The sequence below is a fragment of the Bombus fervidus genome, chromosome 8, assembly GCF_041682495.2.
Source record: "Bombus fervidus isolate BK054 chromosome 8, iyBomFerv1, whole genome shotgun sequence".
Classification (NCBI taxonomy): Eukaryota; Metazoa; Arthropoda; class Insecta; order Hymenoptera; family Apidae; genus Bombus; species Bombus fervidus.
Genome location: NC_091524.1, coordinates 5,327,160 through 5,346,842, shown reverse-complemented (window position 1 = coordinate 5,346,842; position 19,683 = coordinate 5,327,160). Strand labels below are relative to the sequence as shown.

At 36.5% G+C, this 19,683-nt stretch overlaps 1 protein-coding gene across 4 annotated transcripts; it reads right to left on the bottom strand.

Annotated features, from left to right (window-relative positions):
* Nucleotides 1–2,092: 2,092 nt before the first annotated feature.
* Mask (multiple ankyrin repeats single KH domain) lies at nt 2,093–19,555 on the bottom strand. 4 transcript variants are annotated; one of them, XM_072009533.1, is made up of 28 exons: nt 19,172–19,555; nt 15,352–15,795; nt 14,701–14,848; nt 14,273–14,553; nt 13,915–14,200; nt 13,509–13,810; nt 13,203–13,418; nt 12,510–13,130; nt 12,295–12,430; nt 11,631–12,223; nt 11,274–11,472; nt 10,980–11,177; nt 10,531–10,896; nt 10,065–10,406; nt 9,768–9,959; nt 9,331–9,696; nt 9,097–9,251; nt 8,522–8,697; nt 8,304–8,436; nt 7,380–8,122; nt 6,987–7,301; nt 6,676–6,870; nt 6,446–6,593; nt 6,142–6,349; nt 4,973–5,796; nt 3,587–4,849; nt 3,053–3,244; nt 2,093–2,676 (listed from the first exon to the last, which is right to left on the bottom strand). In XM_072009533.1, the coding sequence occupies exons 1-28, from the start codon at nt 19,373–19,375 to the stop codon at nt 2,653–2,655; spliced, it is 9,270 nt and encodes a 3,089-aa protein (XP_071865634.1). In that variant the 5' UTR covers nt 19,376–19,555; the 3' UTR covers nt 2,093–2,652. The 4 variants fall into 4 exon arrangements, with proteins under 4 accessions (XP_071865634.1, XP_071865632.1, XP_071865635.1 ...); XM_072009531.1 differs by having other exon boundaries at nt 10,980–11,190; nt 11,284–11,472; XM_072009534.1 differs by having other exon boundaries at nt 10,980–11,160; nt 11,284–11,472.
* Nucleotides 19,556–19,683: the final 128 nt, after the last annotated feature.

Below are 19,683 nucleotides of genomic sequence, written 5' to 3'. Positions count from 1 at the left end.
AAAATTTTAACCAGGGAATTAAAGCATATGTAAGGCGCGACGTAGAACATATCGAAGTTTGATCAAAGCTCGCATATTAAGTAAAAGAGGAATGAAAATAGCAATATCTGAAAGTCGAATAATTTTTTGTTTTAGCAGACTGACTTCAAAGGATATTATTATTATTATATAATAATTTATTATAAAAAATGATTTTTCCTTCTACCGCATTTGGTTGAACGTAGACGAGAAGAGTCGAGTGGTGCGTTAAAAGAATGAAATGTATGTAAAATTGAATTGCAGATCGATTAACAATTGGAAAATAATGAATATGTACAGCAGGCAGGGTTGATTCTAATTATTTGTTTGCTTATATTTGTTCGTTTATTCGTTTGTTTATTCATTTATTTATATATATATATATTTATTTATTTATTTTACTCATTTATTTACTTTATTGTTGTATATCATATAATAATTTTGTATCGTATATTGCAATTATCATAAATCAAATTTGAAAATAGGCTTTAAATTATTATAACAATATATCTTAGACAATAATTGAAGCGCTCCCTGGAATTAATCGAGCCGAAAGCTCTCGCAACAATTTCCACGAGCTTTTATCGAAACGGGTAGGAAATCTTACACCTGTGTATGTAGGGTACCGTTTCAATTACGATATCGTCACTATGTATATTGAACACTTGTTGAAATCCCCATCAAGAAAGATTTTCAAATGTTCAATCAAAATGAACATTTCTTATTATGTGTTATCGAGTGTTCAGCTAGTAGAATAGTTATTACTCGTACTAGTTTCAGCCGAAACAGTGGATGACGTTTACTATTTACCTTTCATTTCCTATAGTTACGTTATATGTTATAATAACCATAATATAATAATAAACATTATTACCACCACAGCAATAATAGTATTATAATAGCACTGTTGCTAGGGACGCATAAAGTTATATTTACGTGACGACAGCCCCACTGCCTGCTTAATGTAATCAACGATATTCATTCATCAGAATAAGATTCGTTATACATAACATTTAATGTAGTATCATTACAGCATACATTAACTCGTATCAGCATATTTTTGTTCGCATTGTCTCTTTTTCCTTTTATTTTTCTCCTATGTTTCTTTTTTACGTGTACGGAAGGTCTTATTGGAACGATTGATTTCGCGACGTCATGTCTGTTGTGTATTGTTTCACCCAAGTAATTAATTTACGCTTCTCATTTATACACTTTATTATCGTTCTTTCTTTCCTTTACATTTTCCCCCCTCTCTCCATATTCCTTTTTATTACATTTTAACATAAGTGTTCTCGCATGACCTTGATAATCAGCGATCGCTTACGGGCATAATGGGTCGCGAGTTTCACTTTAACAAAAAATTATAACGAAAAAAAAACGAAGAGGCTAAACACGAACTGTAGCTATTATATGTAAACACGTATGTATGTGTGCCGACAGTCTTGTGTAAAATTGTGTACAGAACAGGAGAACCTCTGATACGAGATCATTGTCATCAATCGTACCAATGTTTTGCGGATTATATTATATTATATGATAGTTTGTTTATTCCTTTTCTTCCTTTTTGATATTCAGTGACAAATATATATAGTTGTATTTGAGGGAAAACAACAAGGAAGAGAAGATTGGATAAAAGAGAGAGAGAGAGAGAGAGAAACGATATAGCGATTTAGCGAAGAGTAGTGGTAGAGAATAAAAGTAATAGGAAAAAAAGAAGAAGAAAGTAAAGTTACACCACATAGTGCTTAGAAATTGGAAACAAGTTCCCTCGTGCTTTTGTTTCTTCTACTTCGGTTGTTTCCTTTGATTCCAAAATATATAATTACCCAACCAGAGATAAAAATAACTCGTTTTGATACGACAATAATAATGTTATTATTGTTATTAATATGTATCATTTAATTAACATAATATTATTCGGCTATCCCTGTGGCAAATCGAAGCCTTTATTTTCGCACGCATGTAGGACACTTGAAACGAAGCTTTTAATTCGATACATGAAATTCAAGGAACAGAAAAAGGATAGAAGGTTTTAATTCGAGATGTACTGCTACAAGTGAAGCGAAAGCTGATGTACTTATCGTATGCGCATTTGAATTTATTATGACGAATGTCTATCAAATATCGTAAAGTTTGAGTCTCGTAACTTGGACAAATTGATCCATCCGCGGTAACGATCAGCATAGGAAGAAGATTCGTAAACTGTCCTCAATATTTCATATGTTAAAAAATTGGTTACAGAATAATCCTGGAGTACAGAAGTAGCGTGTCGTAGTAAGATCAAAAAATGAATTAGAAACAAGTAACAAACATCTTTTGTTCTGTTTCAATCTCACCTGACTATCTTTTCCTTTTTTTCTTTCTAACATTTCCATATCGTATTTGATAATTGCTTGTATTGCATGATTATACTAGACAAATAGTAGTAAGTTGTAAGGATTTACCGCCTTATCACCTAACATGACAAATAATATCGAATCTGTGTCGCAATGGATACAATTAGGATAATAATGTAATTTAAGTATCTAAAAACAATGCTTCGTATTCCAGTTACATCTATTTACTACTTCGAATTCCAGGTTTTATTTCATTTCATCCAGGTAAGAATTTCTCCCTCTTTCTGCTTTTTTCTTTTTAATGAGTCCATTTATTCCATGCCTGAAATCAAATTATTTATTCAGAATGTATGTAAAAAGAAATAAGTAAAGTAATAAGTGGTATGGCATTAGAAGAAAAATGGAAAGTGATGGTGATGCAAATAGAGAAGGAAATTAGATTAGTACATGAAATTATTGTACAAACAAAATGTTCTAAATAACGTATGAATGAACAAAGAAATCAAACGAGAATGTAGTAAAAATACGAGCTCCATATGTATATAAGTACATTTGACTATCCACAATTTTTAAATATTCACGATGAGAATACACGCATAATCGTTGACAATTTTGGTTCGAAAGAAACTTAACTTTGTAATTTGAATTCTACTTCATCAGTTATACTATAGCTCTTTGTAAAGTAACTTGTAACATACCGGATGTTGCTTGTCTTGTACAGTATCTGGTATTCCCCATGCTGGTGGATCCATTTTGTTTGCTTCATTCGGAGGAATTTCTGTCAATGTAGGCGTACCAAACTGTCCCGGCAATAAGGTTAATCCTGGCATTAGAGATAGAGTGGTCGCGCTTCCATTGGGAAATGGCTGCTGCTGAGTATCAACGTGACCCTGCATATAAATCAAATTGAAATTACTAAATCTAAATTTAAACATGTAAATTATGCACATAAATTAATATCAATATTCTTACATTATTTGTATTGTATTTTCATGATGTATATGTATATGTATATATATATTATTTTAATATGTAAGTGTTATATATTATAAAATAACACTTCCGAAAGATTTTTAGCAGCAAATTAGAGGGAGGTGTGATTTTAAGTGAATTGTATACTCTGTGTACGTACACGATATTCGAATAGGAAGGAAGAAGGAAGAGAAAGATAGAAAGAAGCAAAAAGGAAAAAAAAAAAATAAAAGACGAGAAACATGACACAGAGAATTTACCTGGAATGAAGATTCCATCATGTGATGAAGTTCGGCATCGACGTTGGATATACGATTGTAAGTAGCGTTAGATCGGAACATTTGGTGTCTGTCTATGCCCGGTGCCAAACTCGCCCAAGATCCGACAAGCTTTTCATTGTTCAACATCCAATTAATGGAATCAGCATCACCACCGGGTCCCATCCCTGCTGTTGCGTAATTTTTCCAGGCTCTTTCCGTACCGATGGGTCGTGGTACTTTACGATCCTCGATCTTAAGCTGATTCATTTCCTGAGCTACCTGTGCCGGCGAAGAAGGTGATATAGCCGGTGAACCGCCATTCTCTAGGCTTGTAATCAAATCAATGCTTCCAGGTTGTGCAGTTAAATTTGCCAAATGATTGGAGAAACCAATTTGGCCTATCATTGGATCTTGATGGGGCGGGTAATTATTGTGCGGTGGAGCAAACGGCCAACGAGTTTGACCGTTAGTCGAGATTCCGGTATTGCCGGGAGTGGCTCGGGATGGTGCCTGATATTTTCCTAAAGGAAAATTTCCAAGCATTGCCAGGTTATTAGACTGAATCGCGGACGGAGGAGGCGGCGGTACAGTGGCGAACATGTTTGGATGCATTCCAGCCGCCGCCGAACCCGCGTTAAACATTGTCACTTGAGGCTTGCTATTCAAATGTAACGAGCTAGAAAAGTCAGGCGCTCTGGGGTTTAATCTGGACATACTGACTGTAGTGTTCACCGAAGCAGATGGCGCTATTGTTTGCGCGAAATTCTGCATATGCGGATGAAAAGGTAAAAGCGGATGACCTTGCCCTTCGTTTGGTACCATTTTTAATAAACTTGAATTCACGGTTGGATGCTCATAGCCGATGTTGTTTCCTTTAAACAAACCCACATCCAACGTCGGTTGTGATGTAGAGGCAATCACGTGCGGCTGATGAGTTGTTGTATTGCGAGTTCCTGTCAATTCCCCTTGAAACACTGGTCTACTAAACTGAGCTCCCATAGCTGCTCCCATTTCTATATTTTGCTGAGGAATTACTGGCCGCGCTACAGCCAAACTACCTGGTGGTTTGCTTGAAAGAGGATGTTCATTATAATTTCCGGACGACTGAAATTGCGGTGGTTGAATAGGATTATGGCCGGTATTCGATGATACACCTCCGCTTCCTATGCTAGTCGCGTTCGTATTAGTTGTATTGTTTGATTTACTTGAAACAGGAGAGCACATAGCTGTTCCTCGATATCCAGGAGCTTTCGAAGCATCCACCTACACGAACAAAGGAGAACATTGTTAAACCAACAACGTTCGCATTGTAGCAGTATCATGAATACATAGGGTAGCCTAAAATAAGAAGTTATTGTCCGTTCTATCATTACTGCAAATACTAACCTGAGGGGGTATGCTATCGATGAATTTAGACGAGGATGAACCCGAAATGTTAACGGACACTCCACCACCACCAGCTACGGTCGCGAAATTCATACCCTTCTGAGATTCATTTTCTCGATTACCCCACATCGATTGTTGTGTAACTTTCGTAAACGTGTCATTGAATAGGGAATATTCGAGAGGTGTATTATTCGTCTGCTGTTGTTGCTGCTGCTGCTGTTGCTGTTGCTCTTGAATTGTTGATGCAATAGGTGGTGGACTGCGTGCTTGCTGTTGTTGCTGTTGCAACTGTTGTTGACATTGCGATGATATCGGAGGTGACGGACTGACTCGTATCGAGGAGTTCGAACAAGTCGAAGTGACGGTACTTTCCGAGCAGTATGCAACCACAGTGCTTGTTGCCGGTGATACTGCCACGTTCGAGCCGGGAGAGTAAGTAGACTTTCCGGAATAATGGGAGACCATAGTTGGTGGAGCAGACAAAGTAGGCAGTGGTCGGCAGTGTTTTGGCGATGTATTGACTGCAGACTGTTGAGACGAACTCTGAGCCATTGCCGCGGCTGTAGCTGATACAACAGTCACCGAATTTGCTTGCAACGATTTTTGCTTGTTTACCGTAGTATGAGTAGACTGCATAACGGTAGTAGATGTATGCGTTGAGGCAGTGATTTCGGATAACTTCGCTGCAAACGTTTGCGTGGTACTTGTCGTTACAATTTTTGTTGCTCGTCCAGCAGTCATAATTGCACTCGTATATGACATTGTTGTCTTCGTGTTTGATGACGAAGCCATCTGGGCTGCCACAGCTTGAGCTCGTTTTTCAGCTATATACGCAAGCAGATACGTAGGTATTAATTTAACGTTTATCAATTAAATAAACATTATTGTTTTGCTACGATGTTATATCGCTTTTCTGCATATATTTTTTATATATATGAATACATATACAATATATGTAGGGTTTATCTTGTAAAATTAACCACCACATTTCAGACATTTCCAACAATTTGCCAAAAAAATATTTTAAGTAAAAGTTGGTTAGTTTTTGTCTTGCTACACATTTGACTACTAATAAATAATAAATATATTATTATATCTAAAAAAAGTCAAGGTAACCTTAAGTTTTCGCTAGCCGAAATTAATGTAGAAAAATTTTATTTTGTTATTACCCGCAGCCACAAGTCTGGGTGCTGTTGCGCGTGGTAAAGGCGTTGGAAATGGTCCAGCGAGTTTAATAGTTGACGACGATCGAAGTGGAATCAACTGATTAACGGTAGAAACTCCGGATGTGTAACTAGATTTATTAATTTGCGTACTACTGGAACTAGACGTTAGACTTGGAGGTTTATTTACAGGACCCAACTTTGCTTTGCTCGACTAAAATTGAAATACATAGAAGAAATTAGGAAATGAATCAGCTGTAAATTATAAAATATTTCCAGTCTTGTTGGTATAATAATTTGATGGTCTTACAGCTACAGTAGATACGGTTTTATCCCAAGAGGAAGTAGTAACAACTGTGAGTTTCGATTTTGGAAGCATTTGCAATATATCAACATCTGGATCTTTAATGAGAGCAGCTATTAATGTATGAGCCTGTTTTGTCGCATCGGACGATCCTCTGTAAATGAAGAAAATATGAAATTATCACATATATATTAATCGACCATTTCCAAAAGAAAATAAATAGTCAACTCCCATACTTAATAGTAATAATTCGTTCGCCCTGGCATTTGCTTTGTTTTTCAACTTCGATATGCGCTCCTGTTGCACCTCTAATAGCATTTATATTACTTCCGCCTCTTCCGATAACTCGACTAATAGCATTTGGTGGAACAGACACTTTCTTTGAACGGAATGGTGAATTCATAAATCTCCCAGAATCATCCGACTGTCCCCTAATTCCGAAGTTACATCAGATTTTTATTTAATAATTACACCACAACATAATAGCAATGGCAATGATTATAGCAGTAAAAATGATAATATCAGCAATATAAATCGTGCTTCTTACTTTCGTACAACTTCTTTCCAGCCTTCTTCACGTTTGCCTGCTTGCTTAGGACTGGTTGTGTTGTTTGACTTCGTAGAATTATTCAATGCGTCGCCATCATACTGATTATTGTAAGTTTTCTTGCCTTTACCAGGCATATATGTTTCATTGCCAGTTGCTTCAAAGTCTTCTCTATCGGCAGGATGTCTCGACGATTCAAATACCAGTTGACCTTTCAATTTGCGTTCACCACAATTCACAGTCGAAGATCTAGAACTCATTGTGGCAGAGGTTGCGGATACGGATACTGTATTAGAAACATTGGTCATAATTCTCCTGAAAAAGTAATATCATTTGAGAAGCTAACGTTAAAAAAATTCATCAATTACTCATATCGTTATTTTTCCAACTTACTTTTCGGTCGTATTATTTTGAGATTTTGTTGGTGTAATAGAATTTTGTGACAAAGTAGTGCCTTGCGTGACAACAGACTTTGGAGATCTTTGGGGAGACGTGTCTTTTTCATTGTTGTTTGGACTATTAGCTTTCTTCTTCTTTTTCTCCTTCTTTTTCTCTCTAGCTTTGACGTCATTACTACTACAGCTGCCTTGACTATTCGCATCGATTCCGCTATCGCCTTCCTCTCTGTAAGGATCTTCCGGACTTCTGTTAACCGGTGATGGCATACTGTCCATTCTTTCACAACTATCTCCAGTTTCATGTTCACTATCATCCGCTCTATCGCATTCCTCGTCTCCGGATTTCTTCCCATTTTCCTCTTTATCTTCATAATTTGTTTCATTTTTCTTATATTCTTCATGTAACTTTCGTTTTTCCTCTTTCTTCTCAAGTTTCTTTTTTTTCTTTCGCTCTCTCCTACGAGCAGCCGCAGCTTTTTTCGACTCTTCCCTCGTCTTTTCCATATCAAGTTCTTCCAATAGTATCGTTGCATTTTTATTTGCTTTTGCTGCTTGAGTTTCCTTTGCCGCACGTATAACTTTCACGCATTCCTGACATTTTTCTAAGAGTTCCTTGTCACTGACAGTAGCTATATACCTCGTCATTTCTTGGTCACTTGGAAATTGAGTAACATGATTTACCATCCACTTAACAACTTTAATATGTCCTTTACGAAAAGCGGCCATCAAACAAGAAACCTGCAATTGAATAACACATACTCGCACGTATTAATATTTATACACATAATATGTACATGTAACATGTAATATATACAAACAAGTTAAAAAAGAAAGGAAAGAGGACAAATCAGAATGTACATACGATTAAAAAAATTTAATTCGATTTTGTCGTACATCTAACTTTTAACTTTTCACATACCTTTCGATTGTCTTGCGAATCAATATCTGCTCCAGCATGATACAATAAATCAACAACATTCAAATGCCCTCCATTTGCCGCTAACCATAATGGACTATTTCCTTTTTTGTTCTTCACCTCTACTTGCGTTCCTCTGCGAAATTCATGTTATAAGACACTTGTTAGATTAGGTTTACAAAACAGAATTTTCATAAAATAAGATAATAACGAAATATTACCTTGACAATAATAATTCTACAAAACGGCAGTGTCCTTTGTCAGCAGCGATGGTGAGGGCAGTGTCGCGAGATGATGGAACGGGAGTAGCATTAACATCTGCTCCTTTAGTAAGTAAAACACGTCCAACTTCTACGTATCCTCCACTAGCCGCTTCCATTAACGGTGTTAAGCCGGTCTGAACAAAATTTTAAAAGATTCGTATTTCACAAGATTCCTATCGCATTATACATATATGTTCAACACAGTATTTCAAAGTTATATATTACCAATTCGAAGTTCAAGCATTATAAAAAACAAAAGATCAATAATCTTCAAACTTGTACAATTAACTAAATTTAAACAAACTTTGAAAGCAAAAAACAAAACTAGAATTGTATAAAATGGCAAATGACAATAGTTGATCAAATATTTTTATACTTTGTACTATGCAAAATTTACATATTTTAATATATGTATTTTCGTCATAGATATTTCATACATCGATTGTATTAAACAAATAATTAGAAATAAATAAGAAAGAGAGATAGGAAACAAATTGAAATACACTCGCGTACACATACACATTTGTTTATACCTTAGCTCGATGTTCTACGTTAGCTTTTCGATCGAGAAGAAGACTAACGACCTCGTGTCTTCCTTGAAAACATGCCAACGTTAGCGCCGTATTACGATTAGTCTCTATTTGAGCATTTATATCACTGCCCATGTCTAATAATAGCTTAACCGCCGCTATAAATGATCATAAACATATTTATAATACTAGATTTTATATTATTACAATAGTAACTTCACTTTATAATGAACGTACCAACATGACCATTCATGGCTGCAAGCATGAGTGGAGAAATACCTAATTTTGACCCAGTCCGGGAATTAATTTCAGCACCATGACTAAGAAGAAGCTTTATTATATTAACGTATCCACCAGATGCTGCAAGGCTCAAAGGTGTGTAATCAGAAACATTACGATGTTCCTTATTAGCACCCCGATTAAGGAGAAGCTCTACCACTTCGTATCTACCACCACTGCAGGCAAGAGACAGAGGTGTATCCTTGGTGCGCTCAGATTGAGCTTCTATATCAGCTCCATGATTCAAAAGAATTTCTACCACTTTTTGGTGACCTGCTGTTGCTGCCAATATAAGTGGAGTAAATCCCTTTTTATCTCTATGTTCTGTAAGAAATTTAAAAATTTGTAAATATTTAGTTAGTATAATACTTTAATGTCGTGCTTATGATCTATACCTATGTCTGCACCGCGACTTAACAAAAGTTCAACGAGTTCTTCATGACCACCAGCACATGCCAATGTCAAAGCTGTATCATGATTACTGTCAGTTTCGGAATCCACGTCCATACAAGAAAATGATGCAGGCGGTACTTGACTAGTAGTATAACCACCAACTGTTGGAACACCTGTTGTGTACTGACCAGCAACTAAGTAATAAAATTCAATTAAAAACTGAGTACAATGCTCTTGAACATTTGCATGATTAAAAAGTTACATATTTTCTGTTTATACTAATAAGAAAAGTTTTGTACCTGTCGTTGGGTCCAATTGATAATTCTGACTGGGAAAATTGGGAGTTTGCTGTTGGGTATTGGCAGTTTGTTGTTGTTGTTGTTGACATGATGGTTGCTGTGACAAAAGTGGATATCGTCCCTTTTTTCCTTTACCGGTCGTTGGAGCTGTATAAACTTGTTTTTTGTCTGAAGCAACAATGGTTGCAGCAGTTGTTGTTGCTGGCGCTTGGGTTTGAGTAGCCACTTGAACCTGATTAGTACTACAGGTTGTTGATTGAGCATAACCATTTGTTTGATGGGATATACTATCTATTATTCCTGTTGCTTCGCTTACAGTTGGCAAAGCTTGTGTTGGAAATGCTGATCAGAAACAAATATATGATCATGTTAAGGGTTAATATGTGATCACAAATGTTTTGAATATAATGCATAAGACAGAAAGCGAAGGTGAAGGCAATTTGTTAATCACATATATAAAACTTACTTATCTGGGAGGATTGCAGTAACAATTGTGGTTGAAAATGGGTTCGAAAACCTTCCAAATATCCGTCTTTAAATGCTTGATTCTGTAGGGATTGTGGACCAGTTAACTGCAAACCTGCTGATATATCAGCTTGTATTTGAACACCAGCACTAGTTACTTGAAGCGAAGGCAAAGTTGGTAACACAGGATTGGTAAAATACTCTTGAGAAGTATAAGGGCTGGTAGTTTGTTGAACTATTTGCGTGGTTTGCAAATGTTGCTGCTGCTGCTGTTGTTGTTGCTGTTGTTGTTGTTGCTGTTGAGAATCCTTACCATTTGTCACTTCTAATCTTTTCAATTCAAGCTTTTCTTGATCTTCCGTTGCTACTTAATCAGAATATAATATATCATCAAATAGCTATGAACAATTGAAGAAAAAAAAAGAATTCATTCTTTATTTAAATATTTACCATCAACAGTATCGTCAAAACTAATAGATCGAAAAATTTCAAAAGCATCATCCAAAGGAATATGCGTGCCATCTTCTAATTTTATAACACTTTCACTTGTACAAAGAGCCTTTGCTTTTTGAGCCGCAGCAACAAAGGGACAAGCTCCATCTCGATGTAATCTTGCTAAGTCAGGATCTGCCTGCTCCGTTAGATTTTGTTGAGTTGTTTGCTGCATGTAATTTTTATATATATATGCATACATACACAGGCGCATGTGAGTACATACGCACACACATCCTTGTGTAAGACAAGTCATAATTACCTGATCATGAAGATGATGGGTGTGCGTTGGATGAAGATGTGACATTAATTGAGTGGGCATAAGTATGTTATTTCCATTAGCAGTTACTACTCCAGTTTGTTGCTGTGATTGTGATTGCTGTTGTTGATGTTGTTGTTGCTGCTGCTGTTGCTGCTGAGCTTGCTGTTGTGGTTGTTGTTGTTGCTGTACCTAACCAGGTATAATATATACTTTGATATATAACATGCCAACATGTTGGAAGGAAAAAAGCATAAGAGAAAGAAAGATGAGAAAACGAAAAAAAAAAAAAATAAACTAACAATAAATAAAGGAAGAAGAAACAAAGTTAAAAGTATTAAAGAACAAACCTGCACTTGATCCAATTGTAACTGCAATTGTTGATTCAGCTGTTGCAGCTGGTGTACCTGTTGGACTTGATAAGTATGTTGTCGTTGTTTTTGCTGGTATTGCTGTTGAAGACCAGCCATCAAGTTAGCTTGTTGTTGTTGTTGCTGCTGTTGCTGCAACTTTCCGGCCATTACACTGGACGAAGCTTTCCGGATATTTTTACCTTCTTTTTTAGAGACAGGTTTCGCTTTTGGGCGATCACTTATAGCAGTATTCTGGCTAACATCACTACTCGCGGTAATGGGTTGGGAAACTGCCATAACGGTGGGAGGGGTGGATATACTTGGAGGACTTGGCGTAGTTGTTGAAGATGTATTTGAAGTAGCCAATGGAACGGACGATGTAACAGGTATCGTCGCAAGAGAAAGAGGAGGAGATGTAGGGAAAGCATTTGTCGTGGGAAAAGTTTCCGATATGGTTGGAGCTAAGGATAACTGAGCTTCTTGTGCAATTCGTTTTCCTCTAAGAAATGCATTATACAGTGACATTGCTTGGCTGGTGCCTTGATGACTTAATGAATTTCCGGACATGCCACTTGTACTGCAAACTAAACCTTTCGACCGAAAATACATCGATCATTATTAGAAGTGTTTCGAGCACAACAAAAAGAACTTGACTACATACCTGATGACAATGTATCTGGATCACTAGAATCTTCTTGCTGTTGTTGCTGTTGTTGCTGTTGTTGAGTTACAACGGAATTCTTTGCACTACAGAACCAATGTCCCGGACCTTTGATTTGAAGTTCTCTCTCTACCCTCTAAAAACATTTATAAGATATAAAATACAGAGAATATTAAAGAGAAACCTTATACTTAAATTAATAAACGAATATTTACTTGTAATTCTTCAAAAATTTGTTGCTTATGTAGGATCTGCTCTTGTCGAGTATTCTTTCGGCTATCCGTAACATTTAACCCTGGTGTTGGCGCTGGAGCAGGGCTGAGGCTGATGTTAGGTTCTGAAAGATTGGTAAATCCTCCACTACCTTTATCCAGAATATTGGTATCATCTTTAGTGGTTACAATTGATTCTCCTGCGGGCTGAGAACGAACTTGTTGCGCCTCAGCGGAAGTAAGACTTGTGTCTGGCATCATCGTTACGGATCGGTTTTTTCTTAGTAACGATTTTTGTGTATTGTGTTTAGGTTGAAGATTTTGCGATTGTGGTTGATCGGCAGCATGTTGCTGCTGTTGTTGGTGTGATTGTGGCTGCGTAGATGCATGTTGTTGATGGGGCACATGCTGCTGATGTGTAATATGTTGCTGTTGTTGTTGATGTGATTGTTGCTGCTGCTGCTGCTGCTGTTGCTGCTGCTGTTGTTGTTGTGGGAGCAACATAGGTGTAGGTGTTGCATTATGTGGTGTACTCATCATAATACTGTGAGGGTAATCCAATAGAAGTTGAACTACACTAGTATGCCCACCCTTTGCAGCTTCTATCAACATTGTAGAATTATCCTGTAACAAAATTTTAATTTTTTGTAATGCTGTTATAAAAAAATTCGTCAACCATTATTACACGCTACATACCTTCAGTTTATGAAACGGATTAGCAGACTGAGCAAGTAAAAGTTCTACAACTGCAAGATGTCCACCAGCGCAAGCTAGCGAGAGGGGAGTGTGATCGTTATTCGTTGTTTGCCTATTAACGTCTGCACGTTTCGTTATAAGAAACTGAACTGTACAGAGATGGCCGGCTCTACATGCCTTCATCAACGGTGTTCTTCCTCCCTCTGATTCATGCTCCTATAATATATAGAAATTAGATGGCGAAAAGTATAAAATAACTGTTCTGTATATATTCTTTAAAATAATTTTGATTTAAGAAGAAAGTACCAGATCAGCACCAAACTGAAGTAAGAGATCCGCAACATCGGTATGACCATTTTCACAAGCATACGTTAATGCAGTATCTCCTGTTTGAGTTTGAGCATGGACATCTGCCGCAGATTCAAGTAAGTAACGAACGAGTTCTAAATGACCTTCCTGTGCAGCTTCCATTAGAGGAGTAGAGGCACCTAATTCAATATCAGCTCCTGCTTTAATTAGAAAATCAGCAACTTCTAGAAAGCCACCGCAACAGGCTAAAGTAAGTGCTGTTTCTTGTGTTTCTTCGGTTTGAGCATTGATGTTCGCCCCTATATATATAAATATATATAATAAATTTTACTTTCCTTGGAAAAATTTCTTAAATAAAATAATTATATCTCGATTGATGCAACGAACGAAAGTTGTGATGTACCTTGACTCAAAAGTAAAGCAACCATTTCTTCGTGACCTTCACGTGCTGCTTCCATTAATGGGGTGTAACCTTCATCATTTACTTCTTCGATATTAGCTCCTCGTTCAATCAAGAGCATAGCCAGATCAACGTGACCTCCACAAGCAGCCAAAGTTAATGGAGATTCAAAACTGTCTGTTGGCATATTCACCTGGGCACCCGAATCTAAAAGTAAACGAGCTACTTCTACATGACCATCCATCGATGCTTCCATAAGGGCAGTGTGCATTTCATCAGTTTTGTGCTCCTATAAGATAAAATGATTCAGTTTGAAATATGCAATCCCATAAAGCAAACAATTACAGTGATCAATAGGTACCTGATCGGCGCCAGCTTCTAATAAGAAGCGAACCATTTCCAAATGACCTTTGTAACAGGCTAGTGTTAGCGCGGATTCTTTAAATTCATTGGAATGAGTATTAATTCCAGCGCCATGTTCTAGCAAGATCTTAGCTACTGGAACATGTCCAGCACTAGCTGCTTCCATTAAAGGTGTATGACCGTTTTCATTATGATCTTCAACATTGGCACCTGCTTCTAATAATACTCGCACTACCTCTTCGTGACCACCCGCACAGCCATACATAAGAGGTGTATTACCTAAAAATATAGAGCCTGATTTGTCTATTACTATATATAGATGTATAAAGATTTCTTTTAAAACTTTATAAACTATAGACTATAGATTTTACAAATTATACCAGAGATATAAAACATAAATATGAATATTACAACCACATTCCATACCTGAAGTAGATTGAGCATTAACATCAGCTCCATGCGCAATAAGCAAGCTTACAACATCTACATGCCCTGCACTGGCAGCCTCCATTAAAGGGGTACAATCCCCCTTTATGCCACGATCCTCCACGTTTGCACTCATTGCCAAAAGTACCTGCTCATAAAAAGATTAATCAAATAAAACAAAATAATTGGAACAAATACATTTATTCCAACTCAAACACAATACAATAAAAAACATTACATATTTCAATTTATTCTTATACAATAGGAAATTATAAAAAGCTATCTACAAATAGGCTGAACAATATTATTGTTTTTTTTATTTGTTTTTAATATTTCCCCTTAAATGATATATTGAATTAATATTTAATATTTTTCTGCATATGCTTTGAAGAAAAAGACAAAACATAAAGATTATATTTAATATTAGCAATAATGACAACATTGTATCTGTATGTGTACATACAAATACATGTATACAGAAATTATACATAAAATATTTCAAGAAAAGCTGTTTTTCTCTTTTTCTCTCACTCACACACGTTTGCACGCACATTCCCTCTCTCTGTCTTTTACATGCGCGCAGAATCACACTAGCACACAGATACAAAATGAGCACTTATAACAAAAATGAATCATATACAAAATTCAAACCTGAGCAAGTTCGTAATATCCAGCTGAACAGGCGAGAGAGAGCAAACTCTCTCCCTCCTCTGTAGTCTCGTGAACACTGCGTCCTTCTGTTAATAATTTTCTAACAGTACCTACGTCTCCGTCAGTGCAAGCCTCTACAAGAGAGCGCTTTTCGTTTTGTGTGCGTGGATTATCGCTGCGCATACGAGTCAATGCAGCTGCTGCTTCATCTAATGCACAAGAAACACTAGATGTTATGCGACGGAGCACTTCGTGATCAGGCAAGTGCTTCCCATCGCCTGATGACAACTTGCCAATACCAGCTACTTCCAGCAACGATTCTAATCGAGCCTGAGTTTCAGGATCCACAGATCTCTCTGGATCTTCAGAAGTTAACAGAAGCTTGGACGATTCTAAATGATGACCTTCGTCTAATTCAACCTGATCAATTGCAAAACACTCCACCTGTAAGTAATAAGATAAAATTTTTTCCAACAAAATCAATATACAAAAACAATTTAAACCTAACAATTAAAATATAAAAGTAACGTAGTAAATTTTCATTTGACATAAACGTATCATAAACTATGATGTATTAATAAATAGATAATAAATATGAAACATGAAATATATTCCAGCAAGCGTACTGCTTGCTTCTGCTTAGGAAATTCTAGTAGAATACTATAGGTAATTATAATAACACAATTTCTTTTTATCATTATTATAAATACGTATTATGTTTAGTTTATATGTTTAGTTTATAATAAATTAACTACATAAAGAAACTATTAATTACTAAGTTTGATTCAGTACTTTTATTAGGAAAGACACAAAATGATTATAGAAATTAATCTAAAGATTGCCGAGTCATATTTCCCTAATATATCTGTTTCACCTGTTTTATAATTGTGGCTTAAAATAAACTTGAAATATTATTACATTAGGTAGACCTTAGTCTGATATTTTATTAATGTAAAAAATTAACAAGTTTATATGTGGAATATGTATGATACAATTTTGCTGAGATGCAAGAACAATGGTAATTGAGGTTATTGTATAACAGAAAATCCCCTCCACTTGATGGAAATGGAAAAAAGAAATAAAGAAGAGGAAGAAAGGATGGAAGGAAAAAAGGACAAAAAATAGAAAAGAAATTGTATAGAAATACAGGAAAGAGATTCAGGTAAATTAGATGAAATGGATGAATTGTTGAGAAAGTGTTGGTCAAAGATGGAGGAAAAATGAAGAATAGAAAAGAATAGAGTAAAAGCCAGGTAATAGTAGAAATGATATAAACAGAGAAAGCAATATCGTTGCAATATGCGGAAAATTTTAGGTGAAATCAAATTGCTTTCAACCGAAAGTTTTGTCTGTAAAAAGAAAAGGATAATCTGTAGACGATCTAAATTATAGTACGTACATCTCGCGTAGAGGTCATATCCTCTTGCGCGACGAGTGGAAACCAATGAGACATAAACGCAAATCAGAATGTAGGTGAAACTATTTTATTTTCTGTATATGATTAAAACGGCTTGCCAGTGAACACAGAGACATAAGAACAATGTGCAGCCATTCCAAGAAGGAGGAAACTGACACTTCCTTAGTATACTCTTCGCGTGCGTAGTGAACGCGTCCCGTTTGTTTTATCGAAACCAAAGTAAAGAGAAAACGACGATACGAGTCGCGTATTCACTGATCTTTTAAGCACACGTCGTACTAGCCAATATAATTGTTCGTCGAAAAAAATGGTGAAAAAAAAGAACTCCGTTTAAGAACCGCTGTTGGTAGAATATAGAATAATATGGTGGCTCTGCTCTCTAGAATTTCCACGCCACGAACACGAGCGACACAGGGCAGAACCGATGAGTAACCGGCAAGAACAGAGGTAAGGATAGAGCCGAAATCTCGTTGACAGTATAACAGAAACAGTTAAGTGTTACAGCAAGATAAAAAATACGCCTATGGACGTATAGAGAAGGTAAAGAGACGGCCACAAGCAGACAAACAGGCTCACGAACTCGCACGAATACGCGAGAAACGCGGCCGAAGAGAACTCCGCTGGGTGGCGCACAACGTAGTGCAAGCGGACGTAAAATAGCTACACACATACACTTATCTATGTAGGAACAGGCACATGCGAGAGCTCGCGCGGCCCAACGTACACTACATGCAAGATTACTAGTTCAATGAAAACTCTACCTCCATATACCTCTCTGCACAATACATATTCAGACTAGTAGTCTACATGCATAAATATCTACTTGCATAAATGTATAAACATATACATGGACGTACACGTGCGTGCGCACGCGCTTGATTATGCAGTGCAGTTAACCGGACTGCTTTATTTATCATTTACACATATACCTTTGCAAAGTGCCTTCATCAGATTGTACAAATAAAATAAATGTACAAATTTTTTAATCGTTTCTACCCTAGATTATAATATAGTTCATGTATAATGTACAAAATTGTCTAATGTCGAAATTGTTTGATCGGCCTAATACTTAATAAATATCTAAAAACGATCTATAAAAGATAAAGATCAATAAGGTGGACTACAATCTAAAAAGATGGCAAGTATATTTCTGATAAAATCACAAACAAGCAAAATTATTTTCCATATTACAATACACCATGACGTTTTATTAGCTATCATAACGCATATATTTTGATTATATAACATCCCTGCGTAAATTCCCATCTTGTTCTCTTTTTCACTTTCTTCCTTTCTTCCTTTCTTCCTTTTGTCGAAAAATTTGTGGAGATTGTTTCGTAGTATTTGTTAGTTTAGCGATTCTCGTACCAACGTCTCATGCTCGGAATCAAATTTAAGATTTCCAGAAAGAATCAAATGTCATCATTTCTTATTGCTTTTTCAATTTTATAAAATACCCACCGATGTTTAGTTACCTATACGGTTGTACTAAATAAACTGCAAGACACCAGGCGATACAATATGATGTGATATGATGCTATGCGATATGATATGATATGATATGATACGATATGATACGATACGATACGATACGATACGACACGATACGATACAATAAGATACAATACAATACAATACAAAAGTTTTATGCTGTTTTTCATTTAACGATATAGGTTATAATTCTGTTAATTTCGTTATTTCTCTTCTCGAATAGGTAGTTTCTTCTTTAAATATTATTGATTATTGAGTATAAATAGAAAAACATATGAAAACACAAAATCAAGTACAAGTACTGACGCTAAAAGAAATATGCATGTTGATCGATGGTTCTTTGATGCAACTCATTTTCGAACGCTTATATCATAAAAGGTGGATTATATTAGATGGATTTGCAATAAAATTCGGAAATATCAAACAAGATTAGCAACGATTCAAATAAATTTCATGAAAAGCTGACGTGTGCGTAAGCATACATACACGTATATATGCCTATGACGTATACATATAGATAGGTATAGAAATATATAGTATAGAGGAGAAGAGAACAAGTAAGAGTAAGGATAAGGATAAGGGTAAGAGCAAGGATAAGGGCAAGAATAAGGATAAAGGTAAGAGTAAGAGCAAAAGCAACAGCAAGAATAAGAGCAAAAGTAAGAGCAACAACAAGAGCAAAAGCAAGAGCGAAAGCAAAAGCAGGAGCAAGAGCAAAAGCAAGTATGTAAGAAAGGAGAACAGGAGGAAAGAAGACGGAAGAGGAGGGTGTGGAGGGGATGGTAACTGGATGGACGACAGAAGCGACAGACGAATTCATGCGTGTGCGTGCATACGTACATGCGTGCGTTCAACCTCTGATTGTAGGAATACCTTATTCACGATGTGGCATGTTTTTTTGACTCGGTTTACCTCTGAAACACTGTCCTCTTCGCTCTCCGACGAGTCTGCCATAAAGCGCGGCTGCAATTCGGAGAAGGTTTCCGTCTCTGACTTGGTAGGGCTGGAATTCGAAGACTGGGGAGTCGACGACGTCTTTCCAATGTCGTGGTGAACGCTTGCTGATTTCTCGTGCTTCTGACTATCCGAGGTTGTTCCTTGTGCTACATTCTGCATCTTTACCTTCCAGATGAATCATATGATACTAAGGTATCGTTCCCGTGTCGCAAAACACACACAGAACACTTGCTTTTCGATAATAATCTTGAGCACGATCGCCGTCATTCACGTAAGCTAACACCCGCCATTTCTACTATGGCCGACACCGAGTCTCCCGGATGCCTCTTCGACCATCTATATCATTGCATACGATTCGATATGCCATCTCTCGTTTTCCATGGCGGGTAATTTCGATTTTTCCTTTTGCAATATTCTTATATCCTCCTTTATCTTTTTTCAAATCCTCATACTTATTACCATTATGT